This window comes from Manacus candei, unplaced genomic scaffold, assembly GCF_025592945.1.
Source record: "Manacus candei isolate 608988 ecotype Guabito, Panama unplaced genomic scaffold, ASM2559294v1 h1tg000050l, whole genome shotgun sequence".
Lineage (NCBI taxonomy): Eukaryota > Metazoa > Chordata > Aves > Passeriformes > Pipridae > Manacus > Manacus candei.
Window position 1 is genome coordinate 3,063,771 of NW_026138098.1, and position 11,892 is coordinate 3,075,662.

The 11,892-nt window shown below is 46.1% G+C and overlaps 1 protein-coding gene across 1 annotated transcript in view; it reads left to right on the forward strand.

Annotated features, from left to right (window-relative positions):
* Positions 1–534: 534 nt before the first annotated feature.
* LOC127476653 (deleted in malignant brain tumors 1 protein-like) overlaps positions 535–11,892 on the forward strand; it is a 37,862-nt gene continuing 26,504 nt past the window's right edge. Inside the window, exons 1-21 of the mRNA XM_051799776.1 lie at positions 535–647; positions 2,202–2,337; positions 2,573–2,884; positions 3,147–3,191; positions 3,725–3,766; positions 3,885–3,929; positions 4,164–4,475; positions 4,741–4,785; positions 5,173–5,217; positions 5,747–5,791; positions 6,027–6,338; positions 6,604–6,648; positions 7,039–7,080; positions 7,615–7,656; positions 7,776–7,820; positions 8,055–8,366; positions 8,632–8,676; positions 10,076–10,117; positions 10,423–10,464; positions 10,933–11,083; positions 11,292–11,500. Coding sequence (XP_051655736.1) covers positions 597–647; positions 2,202–2,337; positions 2,573–2,884; positions 3,147–3,191; positions 3,725–3,766; positions 3,885–3,929; positions 4,164–4,475; positions 4,741–4,785; positions 5,173–5,217; positions 5,747–5,791; positions 6,027–6,338; positions 6,604–6,648; positions 7,039–7,080; positions 7,615–7,656; positions 7,776–7,820; positions 8,055–8,366; positions 8,632–8,676; positions 10,076–10,117; positions 10,423–10,464; positions 10,933–11,083; positions 11,292–11,500 — 2,365 coding nt within the window. The 5' untranslated portion in view covers positions 535–596. The remainder of the gene's footprint in view (positions 648–2,201; positions 2,338–2,572; positions 2,885–3,146; positions 3,192–3,724; positions 3,767–3,884; positions 3,930–4,163; positions 4,476–4,740; positions 4,786–5,172; positions 5,218–5,746; positions 5,792–6,026; positions 6,339–6,603; positions 6,649–7,038; positions 7,081–7,614; positions 7,657–7,775; positions 7,821–8,054; positions 8,367–8,631; positions 8,677–10,075; positions 10,118–10,422; positions 10,465–10,932; positions 11,084–11,291; positions 11,501–11,892) is intronic.

Below are 11,892 nucleotides of genomic sequence, written 5' to 3' on the forward strand. Positions count from 1 at the left end.
GTATGTTGCAAATAGCTGGCATTAGTTTGCTTTTGATACGTGACATAATCCCACTTATGTACAAACTGCAGGGAAACAAGCCTGCAGTTACAAATGCAGAACAGAAATATAAATATTTATAAGACCAGGACTATCTGCTGAAGAAAACCTGCTGGGAATTTACTGCAATGTTTTACAGTCTGCTTAAGTAAATAATTATCTATTAGCAGTAAGAAAATAACATTGTGATAATTAAGGAAAGGAAATATGTATATTCACCATTCTGGTTCCAAAGGTAACACTGGGCCTGCACATAGAGTTAAGATAATTTATAATAAGGGTATATGCTGGTTCTGGCTGGATTTTCACCCCTAGTGCTACTTCCAGAGCAGCACAAATTATCCAGTGAACAAAAGCTTTACCACTCCTGTATAATCATTCTGCACAGATCAAGTAGTGATAAAAAATATTGCCTGATCTGAGATAGGACGGGCCAGATCGACCTTTGGAGCCTCATTCTTTTACAGATGTAGGGTATAAATTCTAATGTTCAGTTTTACTGGGATGTCTTGGCAAGATGGGTACCACCAGGGCCTTGCTGGCATTATTCCTTTTAAATGCAACACTCCTGGGTGCCACCTCACCTAATCCCCATTCTTCCAGAAAAGGTAGGAAAAAGGGTGTGTCACTTCTCTACACTGGTTCTATAGAGGGAACTCACATGCCAGTTTAATCAACGTTTTGCAAAGATTTGAAGTAAGTCAGATTGAAATTAGATAACATTATGTTGTCTTATTAAAACTGTAAACTGATATCATGATTAAGTATTATTTGTGCTGCAGATAATTTAGTGTGATGAAATTATTACTGTTTTGCAGTAGTGTCTTGCAGCATAGTTTAAACCAAAATTTTAAAACAATACTACCATGAAAATACTACTGAAAGATTTTGTTCCTATATATTTGTCGTTTTCAGTATGGGATGAAGAGGGAACAGAGTTTCTTTGGCTGTAATGCATGTTTGCTTTAAAACACTCCAACCTTGCAAATGCACATGGAATCACCAAATACTTATTAGCTTTATATAATTTATAGAAGTGCAATAGAAAGACACAGTTGCTATCCTGCACAGTGTCATGAGGTCCCACATGTGTGCATTACGTTATGTTCCTGCTAGGAATTTCTTCTGTTCTGGACACCTGTCTGTTCACTGTTCTTTGCAGTTACACATAATAAAAACCCATCCATTATATCCCTGGGAATATTGGCAATATAGTGCGTGTTGCTAATTTTGTCCACTGCTTTCATAAAAACAGTTAAAGAGGCTTGAATTATAAAAACAGAAAACAGAGGGGAAAAAAAAAACTAATCCAAAGAAATCAGAACAAGAGACATTTGAAGCAATAAAATCATAGAACAGAGAAGCCAAAAGAGCAATACCAAAAACAAGCCAGAGTTTGAAATTTTTGTAGGCAGCCTGACTCACATACACAATGAATTACTGAGTATTATTCAGATGAGGGATGATTTGAATAAACCACGTTATATAAACATAACAGTATGACTCAAACCCATGGTTTTACACATCACTTCTTAAAGAAATTCACTTACTTTGGGAAAGGTTGGAGGGAGCATTGGGATTTTTTGTTTGTTTCAAATCAATTTTGAAGAACGCATGAATCATTACTTATTAAAGTCACTCTGTCTTTCCAAAATAATTTCCTACTACAAGAATATGTATTTTAATAATGCAGCCCAACATAGATTACCTGACCCAACCTAGAAGTGAAGGAGGAATTTACATAGTGATTATTGTTTGTTTTTCTTTTACATTAACCTCTGATACATGTCTCACTGTATAAAGTCACTTTTTGAATGTGTGGGAATTATGAAGTACTTTGTGTGTGCTACTGAAAATAAAAAAGGCTTGAGAAATATACAGTGCTTCTAAAATGCTGCCTCGGATCATGGACCATGACTAAGCATGTCCCTAATTTATTTTTACATGAAAATCTTGAATATATTTACTTATTAGATATAAAATGCAAGTTTTCTTTGTACTTGTTTCCAGTGAAGGAAACATTTCAGGGGACAAAAAAAATTAGAACTCAACTGACTGAAAAGAAAATGTTTTGGAGATGTGTTCAAAAATTCTGAGTTTCTTTACTCCTATAACAGACAAACATCCTGCTGAGATGTTGCTCACAATCTCCCATGTGACAGGGTAGCACCAACATCCCCAGCAATGGCAGAAAACCTGGCCATGCTCCTTCATCCACCAGGGATTCACTTGCCTCTTTCTCTTCCTCTCCAGACACTACCACAACCCCGGCAACAACTACAGGCAGCATTCCTCCAGGTGGGTCTGAATTAATCCTTGTTTTTCTGGCCAATTCTTTTTTGGAACCAGGAAGAGCTGCAGAGGTTGGTCTTTGCTCTTCTGTGTGGGAGAGCAGAGCCTGGGACAAGCACAGCCTAATGAAGCCGATGGTGGGTGTGGTGGAACCTGTAGAGCATTGCCAAGGCCCCAGCAAGAGAAGGAGCCTGTGTGCTAGAGAGTCTTCCCAAGTTTTCCATTTCTCCCCCTTTCCAAGGTGCCTCCCTGAGCCTGGTGAACGGCAGGAACCGCTGTGAGGGGCGTGTAGAAATTTCCTTCCCGGGGGGCCGGGGCACCGTCTGTGACGACAGCTGGGACCTGAGAGATGCCCAGGTTGTGTGCAGGCAGCTGGGATGTGGCTCTGCTGTTTCTGCAACATCAAGCAACGCCTTTGGACCAGGCAGTGGCCAGATCTACCTGGACGACGTGCACTGTGCAGGGTGGGAGTCCTCCCTCTTCCAATGCAGCCACAATGGCTGGGGCGTCCACAACTGTGACCACAGTGAAGATGCTGGTGTTGTTTGCTCAGGTACCTTGGCTTTTCCTCCCCAGCTACCTGGACACTTTCTGCAGTTGTCTCTTGTTGACCACAATTAGGTGTGTGTTGGAGACGTGTTCAGGAATATGTTTTTGATTGCTGCCACCAGGCAAGACCACCCTTTTGTTCAGACCCCTAAGTTCTCCATTGCCCATGTGACAGGGTGGCACCAGCATCTCCAGCACTGGCAGAAAACCTGGCCATGCTCCTTCATCCACCAGGGCCTCACTTGCTTCTTTCTTTTCCTCTCCAGAGACTACCACAGCCATGACCATGACTACAGAAATCACTGCTCCAGGTGGGTCTGAATTTGTGTTTGTTTTTTTGGTCCCTTTTTTTCAGTACCAGGAAGAGCTGCAGAGGTTGGTCTTTGCTCTTCTGTGTGGGAGAGCAGAGTCTGGGACAAGCACGGCCTAATAAAGCCGATGGTGGGTGTGGTGGAACCTGTAGAGCATTGCCAAGGCCCCAGCAAGAGAAGGTGCCTGCGTACTAGAGGGTCTTCCCAAGTTTTCTGTTCCTCCCCCATTCCAAGATGTCTCCCTGAACCTGGTGAACATCAGGGTGCGTAGGGTTGCGTACAGATTTCCCACTCCATGGTCCAAGGCACTGTCTGTGACAATGATTTCAGCATATGTTGATTATGTGGGAGATTTTCTTTTATTTCTTCTCTGATTTTATGATATTTGGGCCAACATCTTTTGCTCAGACCCCCAGGGTCCCCATTGTCCCTGTGACACGGGGGCACCAACATCCCCAGCACTGGCAGAAAACCTGGCCATGCTCCTTCATCCACCAGAGCCTCACTTGCTTCGTTCTCTTCCTTTCTTGCAGATACCAAAACCACAACAGGCATCATATGTGACACTCTTCCAGGTGGGTTCAAATTTCTCCCTGTTTTTCTGGCCAATGCTTTTCCCCCCAGTCCAGTGGCCAGGGCACAGGATTCCCTTCGTCCATGAGACCTCACTTGCTTCTTTCTCTTCCTCTCCAGACACTACCACAACCTCGCCCACGACTACAGGCAGCATTCCTCCAGGTGGGTCTGAATTTGTCCTTCTTTATCTGGCAACTTCTTTTTCAGAATCAGTAAGTGCTGCAGAGGTTGGGCTTTGGTCTTCTGTGTGGGAGAGCAGAGCCTGGGACAAGCACGGCCTAATGAAACAATGGTGGGTGTGGTGGAACCTGGAGAGCATTGCCAAGGCCCCAGCAAGAGAAGGAGCCTGTGTGCTAGAGAGTCTTCCCAAGTTTTCCATTTCTCCCCCTTTCCAAGGTGCCTCCCTGAGCCTGGTGAACGGCAGGAACCGCTGTGAGGGGCGTGTAGAAATTTCCTTCCCGGGGGGCCGGGGCACCGTCTGTGACGACAGCTGGGACCTGAGAGATGCCCAGGTTGTGTGCAGGCAGCTGGGATGTGGCTCTGCTGTTTCTGCAACATCAAGCAACGCCTTTGGACCAGGCAGTGGCCAGATCTACCTGGACGACGTGCACTGTGCAGGGTGGGAGTCCTCCCTCTTCCAATGCAGCCACAATGGCTGGGGCGTCCACAACTGTGACCACAGTGAAGATGCTGGTGTTGTTTGCTCAGGTACCTTGGCTTTTCCTACCCAGCTACCTGGACACTTTCTGCAATTGGCTCTTGTTGGCCACAATTAGGTGTGTGTTGGAGACGTGTTCAGGAATATGTTTTTGATTGCTGCCACCAGGCAAGACCACCCTTTTGTTCAGACCCCTAAGCTCTCCATTACCCATGTGACAGGGTGGCACCTGCATCCCCAGCACTGGCAGAAAATCTGGCCATGCTCCTTCATCCACCAGGGCCTCACTTGCTTTTTTCTCTTCCTCCCTTACAGATGCCCTGACCATGAGCACCACTCTGCCTCCAACAACCATTCCAGGTTTGTGTTTTTAATTCTATTTCTCTGAGGCATTACTTTAGAGGTGAATTAGCTACTATTTTGTAGGTGTGAGGGGCAACATTTGCATTTTGCAATATTTAGGGAAAACATCCTTTTTGGTACTGTTTGAATCCTACACAGGAGACTTTGTTGTTTGAGTGATTCTGTTGCTGGGGATGGATTTCAGAGTATGTTGATTATGTTGGAGAATTTCCTTTGTTTCTTCTCTGATTTTATGGTATTTGGGCCAACACCTTTTGCTCAGAACCCCAGGGTCCCCATTGTCCCTGTGACACGGGGGCACCAACTTCCCCAGCACTGGCAGAAAACCTGGCCATGCTCCTTCATCCACCAGGGCCTCACTTGCTTCTTTCTTTTCCTCTCCAGAGACTACCACAGCCATGACCACGACTACAGAAACCACTCTTCCAGGTGGGTCTGAATTTGTCCTTATTTTTCTGGTCACTTCTTTTTTGGAACTAGTAAGTGCTGCAGAGGTTGGTCTTTGGTCTTCTGTGTGGGAGAGCAGAGTCTGGGACAAGCACAGCCTAATGAAACAATGGTGGGTGTGGTGGAACCTGTAGAGCATTGCCAAGGCCCTGGCAAGAGAAGGTGCCTGCGTGCTAGAGGGTCTTCCCAAGTTTTCTGTTCCTCCCCCATTCCAAGATGTCTCTCTGAGCCTGGTGAACACCAGGGTTAGAGTGGTGTGGAGAGATTTCCCACTTTGTGGGCTGGGGTACTGTCTGTGACAATGATTTCAGAATATGTTAATCATGTGGGAGATTTTCCTTTGTTTCTTCTCTGATTTTATGATATTTGGGCCAACACCTTTTCCTCAGACCCCCAGGGTCCCCACTCTCCCTGTCACAGGGGGACAACAACATCCCCAGCACTGGCAGAAAACCTGGCCATGCTCCTTCATCCACCAGAGTCTCACTTGTCTCTTTCTCTTCCTCTCCAGATGCTACCACAACCCCACCCATGACCACAGGCAGCATTCCTCCAGGTGGGTCTGAATTTGTCCTTGTTTATCTGGCCAATTCTTTTTTGGAATCAGTAAGTGCTGCAGAGGTTGGTCTTTGGTCTTCTGTGTGGGAGAGCAGAGCCTGGGACAAGCACGGCCTAAAGATGTCAATGATGCGTGTGGTGGAACCTGTAGAGCATTGCCAAGGCCCCAGCAAGAGAAGGAGCCTGTGTGCTAGAGGGTCATCCCAAGTTTTCCATTTCTCCCCCATTCCAAGGTGCCTCCCTGAGCCTGGTGAACGGCAGGAACCGCTGTGAGGGGCGTGTAGAAATTTCCTTCCCGGGGGGCCGGGGCACCGTCTGTGACGACAGCTGGGACCTGAGAGATGCCCAGGTTGTGTGCAGGCAGCTGGGATGTGGCTCTGCTGTTTCTGCAACATCAAGTAACGCCTTTGGACCAGGCAGTGGCCAGATCTACCTGGACGACGTGCACTGTGCAGGGTGGGAGTCCTCCCTCTTCCAATGCAGCCACAATGGCTGGGGCGTCCACAACTGTGGCCACAGTGAAGATGCTGGTGTTGTTTGCTCAGGTACCTTGGCTTTTCCTCCCCAGCTACCTGGACACTTTCTGCAGTTGTCTCTTGTTGACCACAATTAGGTGTGTGTTGGAGACGTGTTCAGGAATATGTTTTTGATTGCTGCCACCAGGCAAGACCACCCTTTTGTTCAGACCCCTAAGCTCTCCATTGCCCATGTGACAGGGTGGCACCAACATCCCCAGCACTGGCAGAAAACCTGGCCATGCTCCTTCATCCACCAGGGCCTCACTTGCTTCTTTCTCTTCCTCCCTTACAGATGCCCTGACCATGAGCACCACTCTGCCTCCAACAACCATTCCAGGTTTGTGTTTTTAATTCTATTTCTCTGAGGCATTACTTTAGAGGTGAATTAGTTACTATTTAGTAGATGTGAGGTGCAACATTTACATTATGCAATATTTAGGGAAAAAATCCTTACTCATGTTGTTTAAATCCTACACAGGAGACTTTGTTGTTTGAGTGATTCTGTTGCTGGGGATGGATTTCAGAATGTGTTGATGATGAGGGAGATTTTCCTTTGTTTCTTCTCTAATTTTATGGTATTTGGGCCAACATCTTTTACTCAGACCCCCAGGGTCCCCATTGTCCCTGTCACAGGGTGGCACCAACATCCCCAGCAATGGCAGAAAACCTGGCCATGCTCCTTCATCCACCAGGAACTCACTTGTTTCTTACTCTTCCTTTCTTGCAGATACCACAACCACACCCATGCCCACAAGCACCACTACTCCAGGTGGGTCTGAATTTCTCCTTGTTTTTCTGGCTACTTTTTTTTTGAAACCAGAAATTGCTGCAGAGGCTGGTCTTTGCTCTTCTGTGTGGGAGAGCAGAGTCTGGGACAAGCACAGCCTAATGAAGCTGATGGAGCGTGTGGTGGAACCTGTAGAGCATTGCCAAGGCCCTGGCAAGAGAAGGTGCCTGCGTGCTAGAGGGTCTTCCCAAGTTTTCTGTTCCTCCCCCATTCCAAGATGTCTCCCTGAACCTGGTGAACATCAGGGTGCGTAGGGTTGCGTACAGATTTCCCACTCCATGGTCCAAGGCACTGTCTGTGACAATGATTTCAGCATATGTTGATTATGTGGGAGATTTTCTTTTATTTCTTCTCTGATTTTATGATATTTGGGCCAACATCTTTTGCTCAGACCCCCAGGGTCCCCATTGTCCCTGTGACACGGGGGCACCAACATCCCCAGCACTGGCAGAAAACCTGGCCATGCTCCTTCATCCACCAGAGCCTCACTTGCTTCGTTCTCTTCCTTTCTTGCAGATACCAAAACCACAACAGGCATCATATGTGACACTCTTCCAGGTGGGTTCAAATTTCTCCCTGTTTTTCTGGCCAATGCTTTTCCCCCCAGTCCAGTGGCCAGGGCACAGGATTCCCTTCGTCCATCAGGACCTCACTTGCTTCTTTCTCTTCCTCTCCAGACACTACCACAACCTCGCCCACAACTACAGGCAGCATTCCTCCAGGTGGGTCTGAATTTGTCCTTCTTTATCTGGCAACTTCATTTTCGGAATCAGTAAGTGCTGCAGAGGTTGGTCTTTGCTCTTCTGTGTGGGAGAGCAGAGCCTGGGACAAGCACGGCCTAATGAAACAATGGTGGGTGTGGTGGAACCTGGAGAGCATTGCCAAGGCCCCAGCAAGAGAAGGAGCCTGTGTGCTAGAGGGTCTTCCCAAGTTTTCCATTTCTCCCCCTTTCCAAGGTGCCTCCCTGAGCCTGGTGAACGGCAGGAACCGCTGTGAGGGGCGTGTAGAAATTTCCTTCCCGGGGGGCCGGGGCACCGTCTGTGACGACAGCTGGGACCTGAGAGATGCCCAGGTTGTGTGCAGGCAGCTGGGATGTGGCTCTGCTGTTTCTGCAACATCAAGCAACGCCTTTGGACCAGGCAGTGGCCAGATCTACCTGGACGACGTGCACTGTGCAGGGTGGGAGTCCTCCCTCTTCCAATGCAGCCACAATGGCTGGGGCGTCCACAACTGTGGCCACAGTGAAGATGCTGGTGTTGTTTGCTCAGGTACCTTGGCTTTTCCTCCCCAGCTACCTGGACACTTTCTGCAGTTGTCTCTTGTTGACCACAATTAGGTGTGTGTTGGAGACGTGTTCAGGAATATGTTTTTGATTGCTGCCACCAGGCAAGACCACCCTTTTGTTCAGACCCCTAAGCTCTCCATTGCCCATGTGACAGGGTGGCACCTGCATCCCCAGCACTGGCAGAAAATCTGGCCATGCTCCTTCATCCACCAGGGCCTCACTTGCTTTTTTCTCTTCCTCCCTTACAGATGCCCTGACCATGAGCACCACTCTGCCTCCAACAACCATTCCAGGTTTGTGTTTTTAATTCTATTTCTCTGAGGCATTACTTTAGAGGTGAATTAGCTACTATTTTGTAGGTGTGAGGGGCAACATTTGCATTTTGCAATATTTAGGGAAAACATCCTTTTTGGTACTGTTTGAATCCTACACAGGAGACTTTGTCGTTTGAGTGATTCTGTTGCTGGGGATGGATTTCAGAGTATGTTGATTATGTTGGAGAATTTCCTTTGTTTCTTCTCTGATTTTATGGTATTTGGGCCAACACCTTTTGCTCAGAACCCCAGGGTCCCCATTGTCCCTGTGACACGGGGGCACCAGCATCCCCAACACTGGCAGAAAACCTGGCCATGCTCCTTCATCCACCAAGGCCTCACTTGCTTCTTTCTTTTCCTCTCCAGAGACTACCACAGCCATGACCACGACTACAGAAACCACTCTTCCAGGTGGGTCTGAATTTGTCCTTATTTTTCTGGTCACTTCTTTTTGGGAACTAGTAAGTGCTGCAGAGGTTGGTCTTTGGTCTTCTGTGTGGGAGAGCAGAGTCTGGGACAAGCACGGCCTAATGAAACAATGGTGGGTGTGGTGGAACCTGTAGAGCATTGCCAAGGCCCTGGCAAGAGAAGGTGCCTGCGTGCTAGAGGGTCTTCCCAAGTTTTCTGTTCCTCCCCCATTCCAAGATGTCTCTCTGAGCCTGGTGAACACCAGGGTTAGAGGGGTGTGGAGAGATTTCCCACTTTGTGGGCTGGGGTACTGTATGTGACAATGATTTCAGAATATGTTAATCATGTGGGAGATTTTCCTTTGTTTCTTCTCTGATTTTATGATATTTGGGCCAACACCTTTTGCTCACACCCCCAGGGTCCCCACTGTCCCTGTCACAGGGGGACAACAACATCCCCAGCACTGGCAGAAAACCTGGCCATGCTCCTTCATCCACCAGGGCCTCACTTGCTTCTTTCTCTTCCTCCCTTACAGATGCCCTGACCATGAGCACCACTTTTGCTTCAACAACCACTCCTGGTTTGTGTTTTTAATTCTATTTCTCTGAGGCATTACTTTAGAGGAGAATTAATTACTATTTAGTAGATGTGAGGTGCAACATTTGCATTATGCAATATTTAGGGAAAAAATCCTTACTCATGTTGTTTAAATCCTATACAGGAGACTTTGTTGTTTGAGTGATTCTGTTGCTGGGGATGGATTTCAGAATGTGTTGATGATGAGGGAGATTTTCCTTTGTTTCTTCTCTAATTTTATGGTATTTGGGCCAACATCTTTTACTCAGACCCCCAGGGTCTCCATTGTCCCTGTCACAGGGTGGCACCAACATCCCCAACACTGGCAGAAAACCTGGCCATGCTCCTTCATCCACCAGGGCCTCACTTGCCTCTTTCTTTTCCTCTCTTGCAGATACCACAACCCCACTCATGACCACAGAAAACACTACTCCAGGTGGGTCTGAATTTATCCTTGTTTTTCTGGCCATTTCTTTTCGGAACCAGGAAGTGCTGCAGAGGTTGGTCTTTGGTCTTCTGTGTGGGAGAGCAGTGCCTGGGACAAGCACGGCCTGTTTTGGAGATGTGTTCAAAAATTCTGAGTTTCTTTACTCCTACAACAGACAAACATCCTGCTGAGATGTTGCTCACAATCTCCCATGTGACAGGGTAGCACCAACATCCCCAGCACTGGCAGAAAACCTGGCCATGCTCCTTCATCCACCAGGGCCTCACTTGCCTCTTTCTCTTCCTCTTCTACAGATATCACAACCACGACCACCACTACGGGCACCACTACTCCAGGTGGGTCTGAATTTGTCCTTGTTTTTCTGGCCACTTCTTTTTGGAACCAGGAAGTGCTGCAGAGGTTGGTCTTTGCTCTTCTGTGTGGGAGAGCAGAGCCTGGGACAAGCACAGCCTAATGAAGCCGATGGTGGGAGTGGTGGAACCCATAGAGCATTGCTTAGTCCCCGGCAAGAGAAGGTGCCTGTGTGCTAGAGGGTCTTCCCTTTTTTTCCTTCTCTGATTTCATGGTATTTGGACCATGATATGACTTTCCCTGGCACAGATATGGCTGAAGTCTTACTGCAAGGGTCAGTCAGAATTGTCTGAAGAGATCATCACACCTGTTTTCTAACTAAGAAGAGAACAACAATTCAGTTTCCTTTGAGATTTAACCTCCTTTTGCTTTGGCTTGGTTGTATACAATATATTTTAATGTATTATAATTAAGTCTAAGTGAATCCTATCTAAATCTTTTTTTTTTTTCAGACACAAGATTTTTTTGTGGTAGCCTCTTTTTAACTCCCTCCGGGACATTTGAGAGTCCTTATCCTTTGAATTATCCAGAGAGAGCAGATTGTTTGTGGGAAATACAAGTAGCAAATAATTTTCGCATTATGCTCACATTCCAAAGTGTTCAGTAAGTAAACCACTTTCTGCTGGGCAATTAATAGATTCCAAATCTCGACTGCATCCACAGTTCCTGGGCACATTTCCCATCCTCGAAGTGAATGATAAATATACACGGGAAATATGTGAATGCAGAATCTTATTTTATTGTTTGTTCAGCATTGAAAAACCAAAGTTTACCAAATGCATTTCATTATATGTTCAAATTTCTTCCTCAGGTTGCTAGGTGGATGCCTGTATGACTATATTGAAATCTATGATGGGCCACCCAATACTTCACCTCTACTTGGAAGAATTTGTTCTACTTCTAAACTCACATACAGGTCATCCTCAAACTTCATGACTGTCAAGTTTTACAGTGACTCCAAATATTCCAGTGGAAGGTTTCGGGCTCAGTATCAGTCCTTTCCAGCAGACCAGAATACCAGTAAGTTTCCATTCTATTTGTAATTCCATTCTGTTTGTAATGTTTTCTTTCCTCATAAGCTTTTATACACTGATTTTATTTACCATATAAATATGGGTTACTTTGGCTGAAGAAATCCCACATAATTGACATTCCAACTTGAATTTTGCAACTAATTATTGACCGGTCACTTTCAGATAATAATTATATTTTTTTCTTAAAAAAATCTTCAGGTATCAATTTAATTGCCTCTAGATGTTTTCTATGATGTTTTCTAAATTCATATTTCTTTGTATCACATCATAATTCATATATGTTTTTGTACATTTCTGGGCAAATTTTCATAGAATCATAGAAATATTGGTTAGAAGGGACTTTTGGAGGTTTCCTTGTCCAACTGTTCAAAGCAGAGC